Source organism: Vigna radiata, chromosome 6 (genome assembly GCF_000741045.1).
Source record: "Vigna radiata var. radiata cultivar VC1973A chromosome 6, Vradiata_ver6, whole genome shotgun sequence".
NCBI classification, from domain to species: domain Eukaryota; kingdom Viridiplantae; phylum Streptophyta; class Magnoliopsida; order Fabales; family Fabaceae; genus Vigna; species Vigna radiata.
In genome coordinates, this window is record NC_028356.1 from 6,297,387 (window position 1) to 6,317,804 (window position 20,418).

The window sequence follows — 20,418 nt, forward strand, 5'->3', positions numbered from 1 at the left end:
ATATGAGGACCTCAAGTCCCCCCAATCTGTCTATGTCTAAACTCTAAGACAATAGACTAGGACCTCAAGTCCCCCCAACCTGTCTATGTCTAAACTCTAAGACTATAGACAAGGACCTCCCTCTACTCTCACCACTCACATTGTTCTTTTCTATTTGAGCACGAACAGTGTTTTGAGTGATAGACATACAATTTCAAAGCTCCATACAGTTATACAGACAACAACACCATTTCTACAACCACTCCAAATTATCTCTCCCTGAGATGTTCAATTCATACTCAATTACATCATTATAATTCACAATTATATTCTTTCAAGCCACACAATCCAAATACATAACATACGTGACACATTGCCCAACAAACAACATTAATCAATCCAAATCACATGAAATCATTCCATATAATTACCAGACAATAACAGTCCCAAAAGAACCACTAAACAACACAAAACCCCGTAACTCATACTTAGACATAGAAAATGACTTTAAAACCATCACCAACAGTTTCAGAAAGGTCCAAAACCCCTAAAACGACCTAAAGAATGTCCAAAAATGATACCCGAAACCTTGACAATAATCGATTATTTACGAGAACTTTGAAGAAAATACGACTCTTTGACTAGAATAATCGATTATCAAGTGAGATAATCGATTATTCTTATCAATTTTTGATAGCAAACCGATTTTTCTAGTTTTGGTGCATCTGAGACATATCCAAATGATCAATTTAAAATCTGTAACACTAATATTGATATGGAACATGTTTATAGATGAAAGTAAAGTATTGCATTGGTCAATGGATAAGAATTAGATGTACTAAACCAACTCATTCCACTCCAAAACATCAAACTCAATAGTTAGAGGACCCCAAACCCAATTCTAACACTTTGTACCTATTTTTACCAATTTGGTGACTCAAACAAGTCACAATCCACTTTCTAAGACTGCCCCAATGGTTCAATTATACTCAGAACCCCTAACTCTCAAATTCACTACCTTACTTCCTCCTAAAAGGCCTAAAACACTATCAAACCACCAAGTTCTCTACCCAACAACTCTTACAACAGTTTCATCACCACAAACACCTCCAATATACACAACTCCAGAAATCCAACACACCAAAGAAGGCGCATCAACAACCCAATACAGATTTACTAATTCAACCTTACAAAACATGCAACTCAAGCCATCAAAAACATCATTTATGTCCAAGCAACATGCTAATTCATAAAATTGCACACATACACATCATTCCACATATTTGCAGAAAATATCTAGCTCCACTTACCTTGATTTCCAAGCACAATTTTGCTCACCACACGCCGTCCACAACAACCCACTCGGCCAAGACTTTAACAGTACCGTACAAACCATGAAATGGTGGTGGAAACAGCTCTTAGACCTCAACATTTTGAAGAAAACAGAAAGGGAAAGAGACATTGCTTATGCAAATTAGTGGACAGTATGCCCTAGGCCCCAAAACAGTGGAGAAAAGGAGAAAATCACTTACCAACTACGGAGCGTAAAACCAATTGGATGGTTTGGAAGCTCCTTACGGAACAGTCACAGGGGTACCACCTAACAGAACATGCACTAAGTCAGTGGACTGAAAAACTAGAGAGAAAGTAGAAAGAATAAGAAAGAGCTTTCTAGAGAGAGACAAAGGTTCTAAGAAAATGAGTTCTACTTCTTAGAAAATCCAACAGCACATGTTTCTCTTTTTGACTAAAAAGCCCCTCTTTTTTCACTTAATTGCATTTTTATCCCATTTTCTTTTAATATAAATATATATATATATATATATATATATATATATATATATATATATATATATATATATATATATATAATCAGGTCCTTACAAGGCTCATAATTGTAATTTGCCTTATAGCCTATTCATTTGAAAATTTCTTTGGCTTTTGGCATCCATTTGAGAAAAGTTTTGCATAAAAAAAATAACTTTGAACTGGTCCTGCAGAATATTGAAATGTTATTAGTCAACAAGTTTTAATTAGTGTTATCTTGAAATCGAATGGATTATGCAAAGTTTTCTTTTACTTTACCAACTTTTCTTTATTTGGTATTTATTTTTTAAGCTTTTTTTGTCTTTTATTGAATGATAAGATATGTCAATAGAAAATTTTGATGTTTAAGTTAGTACTTAGTTAAAAAATTTTATTAAATTTGAATTAATATAAAAAGTAAAATTAAATAACGTTAAAATAATATTTATAGCTATAAACCTACAATTATGAATTTATTATAATCAACTTACTGACTAAAAACTGCACATAATTTTTTGTTAAGTCTTCCAACGTAAGAATGTATTTGGAATACAAAGAGATACCGACATGATATGGTGACTTAATGAGTAACATTATTATAAAATAATACATGCAGGCCTTTGTGCAGGAAAAATAATACCTAATCTTTGGTATTCAGTATTTGATTAGGTAATCCATTTATCATAGGATATCCAGTGATCGTCATATCGATAAGCATCTAATGTTAGATACTTGATAAACTATATCATGTTATTGTCATAAGTAATTCAATCAAATTCTTTAATTAACATAACCGAAGGTATACAGTAAAATTCGATTCTTTAGCTATATACACTAGAATTTATGTGGTGAAATGTTAAGTGGGAGAAATGCACTATAGTATGTTATCTATGAAAATGTTTCAAGGCTAATTCAAGCGAGAGACAGAAAGCATACAAATATTTGTAGTGGTTTATTTTAAGCCTTTCAATGGATTATCTTTAAACTTGAAGGCATCAATGTCCAACTTGAATATGGATATTGAAGGTTTAGAAAAAGATTTCAGTGAATGGGGCACTTGAAAACCAGAGGCAGCAATGATATGGGCCCTAATCATACAAAAGTATTGTACTGCTACTTCTTGTGCTACCACCACTATTCTTATCAACATTTTAACTTTTGTCATCACACTCCAACATATTAGGAAGGACCACCTCGCCAAACCAGAACGTTTTCTCAAAGAGAAAATGCATGTCGTCTAGTCCTTGTATGTAACTTTTCCTAATGACCACAAACTTCCTTTTCTTATCATTAATTCAAAAACACTGCTATGCTTCTGTAGCTATCATTTAGATATCTTTTGGTTGAGGCAATCTCCTGACTCTTTCTCACATCACCCTACTTTCTGCTTAGTAAATTGTTGAAACCTAACTCTATGACACAAGTTAAAATTTTTTTTACACTTTCACCTGGTTTATGCAGAAACTAGAAGAAGCTGCGTGAATTAGAAAAGTAGAATGATAGAGTATAGATATAGAGTAAAAGAATTTGCAGAAGTAGTGGTTTACAAGTTTCCACTTAGGAGGTACTGGAACACTGCATACAACAAAGTACAACGGCCTGAGTTGCACGGCACATGCATTAATAGAATGGTAAAGCAAAGATGCAGAAGCATTAATAGATTAGTTAATATGATATGAATGAATGAAAGAAAGTGGTTACTATTAGAAGTGGGTTCTAGGCCTAACTCAATCCCACAAAATCGGCTTGTAAGGTGAGGTCTACACCCTCACGCCGATATATATACATATCGAGCGTGAGATATTAATGGGTGGCCCAATAGCGGGTGGAACAATCTGTTCAACAAATATCGCTAGGACAGGCTCTAACCATAGCTCTGATACCATATTAGAAGTGGGTTTTAAACCTAACTCAACCCCACAAAACCGGCTTGTAAGGTAAGGTCTGCACCCCACTTGTATATTATAAATTGGCCTCATCTCTAGTCGATGTGGGACTTGTTACTTCTTCCACAAAGGTATATGTACGGAGTTGCTGACGTTGCTTCTCTTTGTCTGCATCATATCTCTTCTTCTCTCTTTCTAAGCTTTTTTCGTTGATATCTTGACAACTATTTTTAATAAATGTTGTAAAAATATAATATCATTATCCATAAGAAAAGGATGTTAAGATGAGAGGCGTGGTAGAAGGTCTCCTTTTGAGTAGAGATGGTAGAAGGTCTATCAAAGCACAGTGCAATTAACTTGAAGCAGGAGAGAAAGAGACAGAGGCACATGGATAATGTTATAGGTAGCCAGCTACAAGCATTTAGAATTTTGCTCAAAACCAAAGATCCCAAAATTTTATTTCAAAGATTTGGAAAACCTCAACTCATAAAGTAGTTAACTTGCACTATTAACAGTTGGCTACTTCCTTTCGTTTCTCTCTTGGCAGCTTCTCAATCAAGACCAACTCAACTACATCTGCTATCACCACCACATTCTGCAAAACACAATATGATGTAGACATGATTAAACAGTAATTATGGAGTATCTACGTATCCTCTGCCTAGCATTTCTAAAATGATGAGAAAAAATATATCAAGGGAAATGAAAACTATCATAATTTTGTTACATTACATCTTCTAATGTTAAGTCTTTATATGATTTATTTTTATTTTTAAGTGAATTAGAGTCATGTTTTATTGTTCTTATATTTTTATAGTGATTCAGTTATCTTAACCTTCACGTAAGTTAGGTAGAAGGTTTGAAGGTACATAAACATTACATAATATTGCGTGTACTTCTTTGATGTGTTAGTGGTGTAAAATTTGAGCTCTAGAAATTTATTAATGTTGGATAAAGTTGCTTTATTAAGATATATTAGTAAGGTTTAGACTAAGCTTGAAATAAGTGAGATTTTGAGTACTTGAAGTAGAAGATGCAGTTATTGCTAATAAGTAAAAGTGTGCAATTGGTTGCTGCTACCTTGGTTTTGTCAACTTAGGAGAATTAATCCATAAATAAAATTAATGGCTTCTCTTGTTGTCGTTTTGTGCTGTGAGTCAATGATCTTAAAATAGAAATGACTTGTTTCTGCCTCTCTCTGTTGGGTTGCTGAATAATGCATCATAGATTCTTTTCTCTTTTCTCCACAATATGTTTCTCTTTTTTATTTTAAACAATTTATGATGTTAAAAAATATCTTTTAAAATTTGATATATACTAGTAATAATTTAAATAACTCATATAATTCAAGTAATTCCCTTAAATTACTTATAGTGCATTTCAATTACATTTAAAATCAATATACAGTTCAGTTTAGTTCATTCAAATCATTTTCTTAATTTGGTTTAATTTATGCATTTTATATTATCACTTATATAATCATTTCATTATATATTCAAAATATTATTCGTTTTAATTTTATTTTTGAAAAACTCAAAAAGAAAAATAAAAAAATATTTAAACTGTATTTTACCTTTATTTCTAAATGATATAAAATTGTTGAACCATTCCCACATAAAAATAAATGAATGAAAATATAATACAAATATTATTTTATTATAATATGTTAAAAATTAAATGAAAATAAAGAGCTTTATATATGTGATTTTCAAACAAAACAATGTCTGATATTTTCTAAAATTGGAAGAAAAGAAACGAAAAAAATTAATAATTTAATTTCTACAATATCATTTTTCAAAAATAAATATTTTATATAAAAGTACATTAAAATATTATATTTTAAATTATTTATTTATTTATTTTCACTGCTTTCTCAATCCATCTAATTTAGTTATTTCCATTTAAAGAATATAAAATTTTAATTCTTTCCTGCTTAACTTATTGCATTCTTGGTATTCCGGTATTCACTACTATGTTGTGATTCACGCCACCGCTGACCACCGTCAACTGTGACATTGGAACCGTCTCCTTCACATTTAAATCTTATACTTATATAATCAATATTCACAAAATATTATACAATTTTTTTATCACTTTTTTTTAAAAAATTTCTCTTTTTCTTTTCATATGAATTATTACACAAAAGACTTTGAAAAAAATAATATTATTCCCATATATAATTTAGCACACGTGTTTTTGGGTTGGACGTATACCCGTTTCTAGCTTTTGAAACTTGAAATTACACTCACTTAAATGAGACTTTTCAATCTTCAAGACAGAGTACAGTTGAATATTTGACTCTAGAAATTTCGCAACAAATTAGAGTAGGATTTTGGACCAGCTTTTCCATATTGAATTTTACAATTAAAAAAAATCAAATTAGTTTTTATTAGTCTTATATAAATTCCTTATATACAAGTTAACTGTAATATATAAAAGAATAGTTTTAATTTTTAATTCTTTTGTATTTATAAAGAAATTTGTCTAGATATATAAATTAAATTATTAATTATATATTTTTTTATGATTGGAATATTCCTGAAAGGTTTTATTTTGTCAAGAAACCAAAACTATTATCGTTAGAAGAACATCTATATCATCTTTTGAATGAATAAATAATAATAATAATATTTATAAAAAAAAATTCAAAGAGACCAAAATAGAAAGTTAAAACCTGCATCATTTATCCTTATTAACATATTAACTCAACATCCCCATTTTGTAGCGGAAATCAACATTTTTTTTTTCATAAGATCTTTAAGAAAAAATAAATTTCTGTATAAACTGAAATGATTTATGAAAACTTAAATATATATATATATATATATATAATAATAATAATAATTTAATTTATATATATATATATATATATATAATATTACATGAAAAAATTTGCTTGTGTTAAGTATAAGTTGTTGATTAACAAAAGAAAAAAAGAAAAATTCATAAAACTAATTATCTTGAGTTAAAGATGTCGTAACACTCTTATACCTTAATATTTAATTTCACTACTGTTTCTTTTCAAAACTTGACGAAAATTTCTATAAATTAATTTGAAAAATATAATTTTAATTACTTTTTTAAAAGAAAAAAACTTTATACAAATCATCCAATAGACTTAGAGCTGTAGAGAAGTTCAAGCATACTTATCAGAAAAATTAAAAAAGAAAAAAGAAAATCCCCTTCCCACCTTATACTTGGGTAGATTTTAACTTTCCTCTTCAAAAATGGATCAATAAATTGACACTCCAAAAACCCATCTTTGAAGTGACTGATAATTATTTCTGCACAACTTTTTTATAATTTGAGAAAACTGTTTTTTATACCATTTGACAATTTATTTTTAAGGGTATTTTGTTAAAAAAAAAATGTTAGGTATTAAAATAATATTCTCCTGAATTTAATTAATGTTTCATGATTATCTCCAAACCTTACATACAAGAATGGTTAAAGGAAATAATAGAAGAATATTTTATAACCCTTTATCTGATCTCATTAACAGAACACATAGACATAGAGAAAGATTGAAAAGTATGTAGAAGAGAAGTTAATTTATGAAAAGTGTTTTGTGTATCACAAGACTCAAGCTGTATGTTGTCCCACTCTACATTTAGAGGTCACATCTATGCATCATCCACCAATCCTTTCACCTTTTCATAAACATTGCATACACCATTCCAACCCCATTTTAACTTAATTCTCTTTTTCCATTTCCAAATTGCATGCAAACATACCCTAATTAATCTTCCTTCCTTCCACTCATGGCTTCAACCTCCCACAACAACACCAACAAAGTTAACTCTTCTTCTTGGACACCCATGCAGAACAAGCAATTCGAAAGAGCACTTGCTTTCTACGATCAAGACACCCCAGATCGCTGGCAGAACATAGCCAACATGCTTGGTGATAAATCTGTTGAGGAAGTTAAGAAACACTATGAAATCCTTGTCGAAGACCTTAGGCATATAGAATCTGGTCGTGTTCCAATCCCCAGTTACAACAACTCCACTCATCATCAACCTAATCATCAAGAGAGGTAAAACCTTCACACTTTTTTCTTTCATCAAATTTCTCTTTCTTTCTTCTCTTACTGTTCTATCTTTCCCCTCATGCACATGCAATGCTTATCTCCATTTTCTTATCTCTTTCTTTAACTTTTCATTAAGCATTCATTTTTAATAAATACAACAAAGGGAGACTGATTCCCTTTTTTCTTACCAACTAAAATCAACCTATTCACAAGTTAGAATTAGATTATATATTAATTAATTACAGAAAAGTTATTCAAACATAACTTTACCACAAGCCAACATGGTATCACCACTACTGATGATCTGATTTTATGGACAGGTTATTTTGACACTCAACAAAAATTTTCACACACTTTATATCTACTATTTTATTGTTTTCTTTTACAAAAATTAACTTTTTTTAATGATCAAAATGATGTTAAAAAAACACATTTATATATATATATATATATATATATATATATATATATATATATATATATATATATATATATATATATATATATATATATATAGATGTAGTAAATGTAGCAACATAAAATTCCTGAGCAGAATTGTGGATGACAGAGATTACTGTGGATTGTTCAAGGTTTTAAATTTTTAAGATCTTATATTCCTAGTGATGATATATAAGACTATGCTTTTGTTTTACTTCCATTATTTTCAAAGCTTTATTTTAAAGAATTGATGAGAAGAAAGCAGGATGAAAATAAGTTATAAATAGACTTAGTTCTTTGTAAGGCTAATATAAAGCTTTTTGCAGTATTAATAAAACTTATACTCTAGATATGAAACTTAATTGGATAAAGATATGTAAAAAAATTACATTGTGAATGTTGGGATTTTTCTTAATGAAGGCATAATGCATGATGATATGTGTTCTTTGTTCATTAACACAATGTAGCTTATATGGCAGGCCTCTAAAGTATCTCAATCAGCAGTGAAGTGACCAAGTCAACTCAAGTCTCTATAGCCACTAAAGTTGGAACAACACATAATGCAAGACCAAACATTCTTCTTCTTCTGTTTTCCTTGTTTATGTCCAACAAACATCCAACACTTTACTTCTCTTTACAGTTCAGATACTATGTGAACAATATGACATATTTGATAGTGTTTGGTTTCTGTTTTCAAGATCATTTAAAAAGAAAAGAAATAAGCTTGATGGAGACATATTGGGAATTTCCCCTCTTTTTTTTCACATTGCAAGGAAAAAAGTAACAAATGCCAAAGGAGACGTGCTCTCAAAAGTTGTTACAGATCCAATGCTTCATCTCCACAACAATGTGTTCTGTGATATTATCTCACTTACACATCAACGGAAACAGGTCACCAACAAAAAGAAGCAAGTTTTGAAACGTTTGAAACAGTAGTATCTTTTACACATATATATTTCAGATTAAATAATTTAAATTAATATATTTTGCTTTTGGCCAACAAGTTTTGAGAAACGTTTATCCAACTGATGAAAACTTCAGTCAACAATTGAAATCGTGAGCTTACTTACTGAGTGCATTGAAGAGATGCATATAGTTATTTCTTCTTGACATTAAGAATAATTGTAATTTTAAAGGTTTACATACACCAGAGTTTGAACTTCTCCCAGAAACGAAAAGAGACTGCTTTAACAGTCATTTCAATTATTAAAGTATAATAATAAAAACAAGCTCGGACTGATTTGATTATGACAAACCAAAGCATTGTCGACCACACAATCTGATTGTTGAAATGGAGAACTCATACAAAGAAAACACATTCAATACATAGCTAACTTTGGTGCAAAACCGAGGTCACAATGCACTAGATTAGAATTGAAGAAAATAATAATAAAAAACAAGAGAAAGAAGTGAGAAGAAAAATTGAAGCAAGAGGCAAAAATGTGGAGGGGGATAGAAGAAAAGGTTAACATAGGGCAGAAAGTAAAGCCTCATATGTCAAAACATTTGGTGATCCCGAATACAGGGACTCTGATAACCTAGTAAAATTTGTACAGTCATCACCTCCCTTTACAACATGAAAACTAGCTCATAAATAATATTATATCCCTGCCGCATGAGAGAGAATCAGGCAGGGCAAGGCCATTAACAGTACCAAGCCCGAGCTTCAGCCTCGGCTAACCTGATTCTAGCTGTATTATCCTCACACTAACAAATGTACAATTTCAAGTACAACTAATTATTACTTCACTACCTGAATACAGACAGGGCCATTAGCAATACCACATATGAAAAGAAAAAAGAGCAGGTGCTTCTATTATCCTCAGTTAGCTGTACATTCTCTATACCATCTGTGCAGGATTTAGAGTCAAAATACTAATCCTCCTCTCTGCATACCACACAAAATTGAGGTTAAGTACACAATCAAATAACATCTAAAGATAGATAATACACAATGCAAAATGTCATTAAATTATGTGAAGTCAATTCATTAGATACAAGTGCACTGACAAGCCTACATTTTAGACATCCTTCGGCAAGTGAAAGTAATTCATCTTGTTTGCATACAGTAATTAAAGATAGACTCATCAATTGTAAAACACTACCAGACGTGATATATCACCCCTACTTCATATGGTAGTTGATTGAATAAAAAGTTTGTACAAGAATACCAAACCTCACGGTTGAATAACTTTTTTAAAACGGAAGCTGATATATATATACACACACACACGCATAGGCAAATTTTTGTAACCAAAAAAATATCACTTTAGTCCAGAAACAAATTTTCAAGGAAACTGTACTGCTAAATAAAGATAGAGTACAATCTTTAAAAGGAAAGGAAATTAAGTATTATACGAGTTTTGTGAATGTATGAGCCTACTTGACGAAATTGTAGTAATAGATAAATAAGAGCAAAAATGAAAAGTAAATTTGAGATAGAAAATATACCCCCAGCAGCAACCAATTTCTCTACACGGGCAACAATGTGCTTCCCATAGGTATACTTCTTCAAGGCATTCAGGTGAACCTTTATTCGATTAAGGATTAGCTCAAGCTGCTGGTCATCACAGGTTTCCAGCACTTTCTGTACAACGTAGTTTGCAAACTGATCCTTCATCATAATCTAAAAACATACAGGCAATATATGAGAAAAGTAGATAAATGACTAACCGACATAAAAGATCAATTAATATTAAATATAGAAAATGACAGAACAAAACTTAAACTAAACTTAATTTTTGGAATAAGACCATCCTGGCTTTTTTTACAACACGGTTAAGTCATAATCACAACCTGAGAAACCATCATTTTATTGAGTATAAGACTAAACTTGTGAATCAAACTGGTACGTCGACTAATATTCAAATCAAGACCATAAATTGACAAATAAAAGTGGGCCCTGGAAGCTGATTTTCTTTTAAGGCAAATACTTTCAAACCTTAATTTAATATATCGAGTGTATGATTTTACATTGCATTAATAACTCCACACCACCATGGATAAAGAAGTGAGGAAATAATTTAGGATGTAAAAGTATAGAACAAATTATTAGGGGAAGGCGGACATTAAGAAAAGGGTATATTATCATGACATTTTAGAAACATGTAATGTTTAAAGGGGGAAGAGGGACATATCCTACTCTTGGCACCACCACCAACCCTCCTCCGCCCCTATCCTTTTGGCATTTCGCAAAAATAGAACATACCAATGACATCTCAGACAGCAACATATTTTCATAGGCGACAGTGGAGGGGTAAAGCTATAAAGCAAATCAGCTAACGATAGTCTTTAATAAGGTAGAAAATAGGGAGGCCTAATTTGTAGTGTGATGGATCTTTCATGAAGAAAAAGGTGACGTGGCACACTCTGACAAGAACAAGACGGGCTAGTAAACACCTGAACCTATGAATCGCTTCAGCAATCCAAACAAATTTCACACGAAGCTTATTTCCTTAAACTCCTAACAACCAGAACAATGAAAAACCTTCTTGAATAAAATAAATGATAAAATGGACAGAGTGAAAAAGGGCAAGGATATTCAAAATAGTATATAATACATCCAGCTCTACTTTCAGCAGGAGATAAGGAAAGATTTCTAAAAGAAGCATAACGCATGACAAAAGATCTGTACATAGTTCATGCACAAACCTGCAGGGGTTCGTTTTCATAAGTGGAACCAAGCATCTCATTCACAAGGACTTGACGCTCGGCAGGTGTTCCAAAGGTAAGGCACTTTTCTATGACATTAGAGGCAAACTTCTGTTGGCTCATCTGCACTATTTGCCCAGTTAATTCTTTGATTATAGCTGTGCGTTCATAAGGTTTGCCATGCTCCAGTACATGCTGCAAATTTTAACCAAGCATCAAAAAAATTGAATTGAAGGAAATGACTGAAATCTAAAGAGGTAATTAAAAAAAAAGGCATCAGAGAAGAATGCATAGCAGAAGTCTGTAGGTAATTTGGGAGTAAGCTTGTTGCTTAATTGCTAAAATCTGTCAGTTTGTTGAGACAGAAAAGAAAGAACTCAGATTTCCAATAAATAAGTGAGATAAAAAGACAGGAGTGTCTTGGCATTTATGAGAGAATTGGGGTCTTGAGCATAGGAAGGTGCAGACCTTCAAATTTGAGAACAAAATCACAAATTGTGGCCACCGGATAATAAGCAAAAACCAAAATGAAATGCAACAAACCTGCACAACATAATTTCCATATTGGTCTTGAGCTAACATACACACAGATTGCAAAATTTCATCCATCATAATCTGTTGTGTTTTTGTATCATGGCAGTACTCCAAGACTCTCTGCACATTTGAAATATGACTAGTTTAGAACTATGATGTTGATCTTACAAACTAGCAATCCAGCTATATTTTTTACACAAATGCACGAGAGGCAACAGTTAACCTGTATAACGCGGCAACCATAAGGATGAGTTGACAATGTCACAACCTGATCATAAAACGTTGAAACAATAAAATGGATTGCATCCTCTGGTACACATTCAATACATTTCTGGATGACATGATTTCCATTTTGATCACGCACACAACGCATGATATGACCATCCAACTCTGTAACCATTTTAGTCTGCTGATCCATGTCAACAACTTCAATAGCCTACATAATGTAAAAGAGAAAAACAAAATGAATAACTCTTGAGTTTACCATCAACCCACACAAATCACAACAGCACCCTAAATTCAAAGCATTAATATAACAAGACAATATCAGTTTCACACACAAATAAGCAATTACATATTGTTGTACATAACAATTTAATGGGATAAAAAATATTCTCAATATCTCCCATAGTAATTAGGAAAAACTAATTTTAGTTTTTATCCCTTTTTAAAGTTTGGTTATTACAAATAGATATGATGAGAATGTAATTTGGATAATTGATATCAATAAAATAATTCTTAGTTTTCAACTTTGGTATCAAAGTCTATCCTAACGAGACTTGAGATTTGTTAAACTATTGTGTCACCTTTATAAAATATAAAACTGTCATTAGAGCACCCACAAATATAAAAAAAAAAAAGGTAAATAACACCCAATATATTTTTCTCACTTAAAACCTCATAGACAGTCAAGTCAACAAAACTATTAGAAAAGAAACCCCAGCTTTCCTGACATTAAGATGATGAAAAAATAATTAGAAGACTTAGGTTGCTCTCAAACCCACACTCCAACCCATTAAGTAAAATGGGAAATGTTGGGGAAAAACATACCTGCCAAGATAAATAAAATAAAGATAAAAGTGGAGCTCGTTGTGATTATTTCAACAGGGTGCCTAAACAACCCTTCAACATGGTATCTCTTATTAACAAGAAAGCAAGTGTAAAGGCAGTTCTAGTAACAGTTTGTCTGATACCAGGGTGACGTGTTCCTAGCCTTTCCAGATAGTATCTAACAGTGAAAAGCATTACTCTTCTCAGCAAATTTTGGCACAAAAACATCTAGTCATCCATCTTGGATAGGCACAGTAGCAAGCAACCTCTGAATTGTAGCAAAGTCATGGAATAACAGCTATACCAAAGGTACCAGATACCATATAAATAACTTATAACAAAAGTTCAAAGCTCAAAAAGCACTATAACAGTTATACATTCGCCGTTACTACTTCAACATTAATAGTCCTTTAAAGTTAATCCTTTAAAGTTTTGTATCGTAAATTAATAAAAACAATAAAGGAAGTTCCAATACATTTAAAACAAAATCACCATTCACATTAGTCAGAATGTTTTGAACAATGTATAGCACTGATAGTAATAACAAGTCTTAAAATCACAACCAAACAAACCACAAATAAAAAAAAAAAAGGAGTTATTACTTATGACTATTAATAAAGTGAGACAACATTGCCAATTACCAACAGAAAAGGACAATGATATCTTCTTTCTGAATAGGTTCATTTTCCACTGGGAAAAAAATTGAGTGCCCTGAGCATAGTAAGGAATCAAATTTAAATGTATTAAATGAAAAGTAAAACAATTATTATTTAAAATTCAGAAAATAGTTAATGCTTTCATCTTTAAGCAAATAGAAGCATTTAATGGTGGGTATTACAAGCTAGTTAACCGATAGTATTAGTTCATAAAACCTTAGATAACAGTATCATCTATACAAAAGGGATAGCTTCTTTAAGAAGCTGCAGATGAAACACAACCAAACACCAATGGCAGGTCTTAGCTGGGAAACAGGCTGGGTTGATTGGAAAATCCCAACCCAAGGCAGGAGCAGACCAGAAGACGGAGATTATGCCCACATTACATTGTGGCAGCTGTTGCAGCCACAATTTTACTGCAATCACAACAACTATCATTGTGATAACCAAATGTGATACTATGCCTAATTGTTGAGGGTAAGAACTGTAACAGCATGACTGACTACCGCATAACAAACTTCAATCCAACACTCAAAACAGAAGAATTCGTATAATGAAAAACAAAACACAGAATATAATTATGTAAACAGTAATAAGGTAGATAAATTGATATGCGGACCTTCTGGATAACCCGACAGCCATACATTTGAAGACTCAGGGTCAGCACATGACCCGTAAGCTGATCAGCCAGTTCCCTTATTTGTGCTGCTGTTCCATGTTCAAAAAACTAAACATGAATTGCACTTTGTTAGACATGTATACAATGAATTCATAGTTTTTTGCTTTAAATAATGAATTTGATACCCAGTTGAACATAACAATTATGAAAAAAATACACTATACAAGTTGAGAATTGAAATAGAGCGAGATTCTATATATAGCAAAGAAAATATCAAAGTACCTTCTGAATCACATAATTACCGAAGACATCAGTCATTAGAGAAAGTGCTTGTGGCATGATTTCATGGAAAACCATGTTTTTCTCTTCCATCGAGGCTGTCTCAAGTTTCTGTTGTATAAATCGGCTTCCATACTGATCAGCACTGTTGAAGAAAGAACATGAAAACATGTTAGCTAAATATTCAATCTGAAGAAGCAAACCAAAGTAGATCACCAGTATGTACCTGAATTCAACAACATGCCCAGCAATTTCTGTAAGTTCAAAACATTTGGTCTTATTACTTTTGAATTCATCCAGCAAGGAAGATGCAAAATTCTCTTCTAAGCTACCAACTGTGTCTGAATGCCAAGCTCCCATGAAACCCCCTACTACATTCCTCATCCCGGACAAACGCATATTTCGTTCACTTTGATTCATTGGACTACCCGGTCCATAGAAGGAGTTAGGGAAAAGGGAACCAGCCAGTGGGCTTCCTGGATATGATGTGGCCAGACCATATGAAGGATTTCCAAAAGAATTAGGGCTCAAGGTAGCTGATTTACCAAGGTATGGAACATTGAAATGTGAATTTTGGGGAGCAATCAAAGACTCAACATAAGCTTTTTGGAGGCCAAGTAAATCTGTGCATTCCCTATTTACCACTGATTCCTTAAGCGCAGCAATCTGTGCAGCGGAAGCAACATCCCCCGATCTCAGATACTGAAGATACAAAGGGTCCATCAAAGGCAACTGCTGATTGCCACCGGCAGGGTGACTTCCAAGCCTGCTAGAATTTTGTAATTCAGTTGCAGCCAATAAAGGTCCTAAAGTTACACCTCTTCCCAGTGCTCTAGAGTCCATAGCATTCAATCCTAGAGCAGATGCAGCAACAACAGCATTTTCGAAGAAAGGAGGCAAATTCCCACTCCCAAGCTGGCCTGCCATCATAGACGGTGATGGAGGATTAACACTATATCCATTCATGCCATAGTTTGGATATGAGATATCTTCAACATTCTGATAGTGAGCAGGTGAACTACCTCTGCTAGTAAAAGTTGCTGCAGAATGTCCTTTCAAATGCGTGTTAAGAGAAATTCCACCAGCTTTGTGGGGTTCTAGCTGTTCATCTGCATACCCTGACGATTTATTCAGATCCAATCCAAAACTGCTGGCTTTATTCACTTTTAAATGGGATTGGGTAGCAGAATGACGTTGAAAAGCCATGGAATCAGGACTGTTTAAGTAAGGCTGCTGTTTAAAACTGTGAGTATAATCTTCACTGTGCCTAGATGACTGGGAATGTTTTTCATCATCTATTATATCTTTTGTGGATAAATTTATACCAGCCAAAGCAGACGCCAGATCTACAGACTCATTTAAATTAGATGAGACAGCATTGAGCAAGTTTTGACCGTTAGAACTTTTTTTATCAGCTGAACTGGACCTGCCATCACCAATGGGTGGAAGGCAAGGACTAGCAGCTCTTGGTAGAAGCTGAGAGTCAGGGGTGCTACTCCTTGATAGGGAGGCACCTAAGGCAGAAGCATACGTTTGAGGTCCAGAACCAATAAAATTTTGGACAGCAGATATGCCCAGCTTATTTCCACCAGACCGCAGGGCATTCAGTTCTTGATGCACATAAGCAGCATGGGTTTCAGATTTTTCAGCAATGTCATCAAATAAATTACTGCTGGGTAGATTATGAGGGTGCTTAGATCCAGATGAGGCATTATTTATTTCATCCTGCTGAGAAAGTATGGCAACAAACATCAGAGACAATGCAACGACATAAAATCATAATACAAGTTATGATAACCACACATCATAACATCATTTCATTGCCAAGCTAACTAATAAATAAAAAAAATTAAATTTCAAGCTCACACAATTGCAACTCCTCAACATTAAGCCACAACTAGAAACTGAAAGGCTAGTCAGCCAAAACAAAATTTGAATGATCAAAGCAAAACAAAAATATGCAATAAAGGTAGAGTGACTCAATAGTCCACTAAAACACGTGCCTGTTAAGCATAGACAAGTCAACAACAGCATCCAACTGAAGCAGAAATAAGAGGAACCACTATTCAAAAATTAATAAATTTACAATCCACAAATTCCATTGCAAATCACTATATCTCAGCTTAATCAAGAAAGAATACTGGCTCTGATAGGATATAATGTGTATGATAGGAGGAAACATATTATGAAGTAGTTGTGAGTTAGGGATTCCTAACAGGCTCAGTCAACACTAGGAGATGGGAGGAGAAAGAGGTTTAAGACCAGGAAAGTTCTTTATTTTAAAAAAAAAAAAAATCTCTAATTTAATAATTCATTAAATAAATGACCTCTGAAATCCAACTCTCAATCAAACCCTAAAACAAAGCCAATGAATGTATCAATGAACCCTCTTGGATTTAGAACAATTATTTGGGCTGAGTTGCTTGCCTATCCTTGAACCAACCTAATTCCAAAGATAGGATACTAAGCTCAAAATGTAGTTGGCAATGTTGGCAGTTTGTGAATAATCTAAGACTGGTTACTAAGCTCAAAATGTAATTCAATGCTGACAGTTTGTGATTAATCCAACCACTAGGGAAGAAAGAACAAGACACTATCACAAAATTGGTTTGTCCATGTCACAGAGACATTGGTAGAACACACTGTTGAATAATCTGACCATGGAGAATCTCAAGAGGCTCACTTCTGAGGGTTCTTCCACACAGCCAGAAACAGTGATGCATTGCTTTCCATCCTATAAACACAAACTCAAACACACATTCGCACACAAACTTTTACCCTTCAATTAGAGAAGAAACAAACCATCAATAACCAAAACAACTAAATTAAAATAACATGCATATGAACATTAGAGAAACAAAACATAATACACATTCAATACTTAAATTACAATTTACAAACATAACAAAACTCTCACCTGAAACAGTTCTGCAATGCTCTTCTGCCTACTCCCTAGGCCTAATGCCGGCAACCCGATCAACCCATCCTCACCACTCCATTCGGGACCGCCTTTGCGGTGCTTCAAACCACCCTCCTCCTTCACACCAAACCCAGCAGGGTGCACAGAAAACAAAGGGTTGTTATCACCCCCTTCAATTCCACCATCATCTCTGGTCATCCTCCTATCCCCAACACCGCCCACCTTAGAACCACCCCTCAACCGCTGCACGAACCGCCAGTCCTCCTTCGAGGCCAGTGGAGGCGGCAAACGCGGGTTCAGATTCACATTAGAGTAATAATAATTGGCGTAATTGGGATCAGCACGAAGCTCCTCCTCGCTCCCAAAACCCCTTCTGCCACCATAACCAGGCGCAGCAGGAGACCCTTCAAACAACCCTCCCACCGCCGTCAAGGACCCCTCTACAGTAGGAGGGGCTGACCCACTTCGCAACCGAGCGAGTTCCCTCTCTCTCAGAACCCCCAAATCTTCACCTGCATATTCACCGTTCTTCAACATCGATCGAATTGCCACATCAGATATCATCTTATCGTAACTGTCACTCACCATTACACCCCACAGAAAAGCTTTACTCCAACAAAACAAAAAAACACAGACAATAACTCAACCAAAAAAACTCAAAACTGGTTTGAAACTGTTCTAGTCTGAAAAGTTGCAAATCCAAAAGCCCAAAAATACAAGGTTTGTTTTTTCTCTTATATTTGGGTTACAGGCTTCAGTACCGAGAGTTATGAGAGTTGAATAGCGAAAAAAGCTTCAACTTTATTGGTGAGTTTTGTGATTATTTTGTTATGTAGGAATCAAAATGAGGATCGGGCTTCAGAGTGAAGAGAACAAACGCGGAGGATCGACGATGTGTTGGTCCATGTTAGAAGCTAAACAGAAACAGTGGAGAGACTGCGAGTGTGAAGATGGTGGCAGTGATAAGTACGAGAGTTTGTCCTTCTCCAACCGTTTGATCCAAGATTGAGGGTGCTGATTAATTGCTTCAGATTTGTTATTACACCCTTCTAGGGTTTGTAGTATATGTTATATTTGTATTAAGCACCCACTTTGTTTTTTTCCTTCTAACATAAACCCGTGTGAATTTATAAAACATTATCCACAGTTCGATCCTCGGACAATGGAGAATCATATCTTAGGTATTAGTATTTGATTTGGTAAAAAAAAAACATACATTACCAAATAAGATTATTATGATATAAATGATAAAAAATTCAAATATTTACGATATTACATGCATATTTATATTTCAAATTCTATATCAAATTTAATTATAACAATTTTACTCTGATTATTTCATATCATATAGTCAAGAAATAACTTCTTGGTCATGAAAAAAAAAAAATTAGAGACACAACATATGAAGAATGAATCTTTTTCAACATTCGGTGTTTCAAAGTTTGAAACACTTTGCCTTTTGTGTTTGCTATAATTGTTGAAGCGGTGGAATGTCTAAAATTATGTCGTGAGATGTGCTTAAGAGATTTAGATGGTTTACTTATATATAAACTGTGGAAAATTAAAGAGACAAAGATGCATGGCTTTTACCTAATTTAGAATGAATTATTTGGAACATGGTTGTGCATGTAATTTTATTTGGATGGAGAATTTTATTTGGCTTCATGTTGTATGAGAAATATTGTGGTTTTAAATAAATATCCTAATTAGTTATATTAATATAATTTAGTAGCATAATGATAAATATTTAAATAATATATGTCATGTGAAAAAAATTGTGTAAATATTTAAAATTTAATTAATTATATTTTTTTCATCAGCTTAGAATTCACGCAATCTTCAATTAATAAATTTGATGTATTCAAATTTGTATCACGGCATCTAGATGGTTTTACTGAATTTCATCTGTATCATCATCACAATAAATATATATATATATATATATATATATATATATATATATATATATATATATATATATATATATATATATATATTAATTTGTTATATATTACTTTTATATATATAAGTTAATTTTAATTTATAAAATGTTATGTTGGGGAAATCTTGTTTATATAATAGTTGGTATAAATAATTTATATACAAGTTAATTAGTGATATATAATTTTTTTTAATTTTTTTATATGAAACTTTGTTTATATAATATTTGATTAGTTATTAAATTATTAAAGTGGTGAAGATCCTGGAATTGTGCCTCTTGTTTTTGTAAGTAGTACCCTTTAAAATAATATGTAAAATTTTAGATAAACAAAACAATATCAGATTCTGATTTTGTTTTGATTAAATATTTAGGGTATCACGTGTCTATCTTATAAACATTTTGGCATGAGATAGAAGGATTAAGATTAACTGACAAAGTTTAAGACTATTTCAATCATCCAATGAAAAATCCACCAACTTCTCATATATAAGTAAAAATCATTGTTCATAGTGGTGAAGATATTTTCTGTATTTAATACAGTTTAGAAATAAGGTTCTTCTTGTGCAAGTGTGTTCAGTTAATTTTTAATTTAGTTTTGTTGTTTTCAAATTATTCTGTCTCAGTGTGA

The 20,418-nt window shown here is 32.8% G+C and overlaps 2 protein-coding genes across 4 annotated transcripts; one reads left to right on the forward strand and one right to left on the reverse strand.

Moving 5' to 3' along the window:
* Positions 1-7,215: 7,215 nt before the first annotated feature.
* LOC106764541 (protein RADIALIS-like 4) lies at positions 7,216-8,814 on the forward strand. 2 transcript variants are annotated; one of them, XM_022781661.1, is made up of 2 exons: positions 7,216-7,707; positions 8,607-8,814. In XM_022781661.1, exons 1-2 carry the CDS (start codon positions 7,433-7,435, stop codon positions 8,644-8,646), a joined length of 315 nt encoding a protein of 104 aa, XP_022637382.1. In that variant the 5' UTR covers positions 7,216-7,432; the 3' UTR covers positions 8,647-8,814. The 2 variants fall into 2 exon arrangements, with proteins under 2 accessions (XP_022637382.1, XP_014504297.1); XM_014648811.2 differs by having other exon boundaries at positions 8,619-8,814.
* Positions 8,815-9,592: 778 nt separating this feature from the next.
* Positions 9,593-18,901, reverse strand: LOC106764747 (pumilio homolog 1). 2 transcript variants are annotated; one of them, XM_014649113.2, is made up of 9 exons: positions 17,846-18,901; positions 15,155-16,653; positions 14,932-15,073; positions 14,650-14,757; positions 12,548-12,760; positions 12,334-12,444; positions 11,791-11,985; positions 10,591-10,765; positions 9,593-10,027 (listed from the first exon to the last, which is right to left on the reverse strand). In XM_014649113.2, the coding sequence occupies exons 1-9, from the start codon at positions 18,434-18,436 to the stop codon at positions 9,981-9,983; spliced, it is 3,081 nt and encodes a 1,026-aa protein (XP_014504599.1). In that variant the 5' UTR covers positions 18,437-18,901; the 3' UTR covers positions 9,593-9,980. The 2 variants fall into 2 exon arrangements, with proteins under 2 accessions (XP_014504599.1, XP_014504598.1); XM_014649112.2 differs by having other exon boundaries at positions 15,155-16,656.
* Between the last annotated feature and the right edge of the window lie 1,517 nt (positions 18,902-20,418).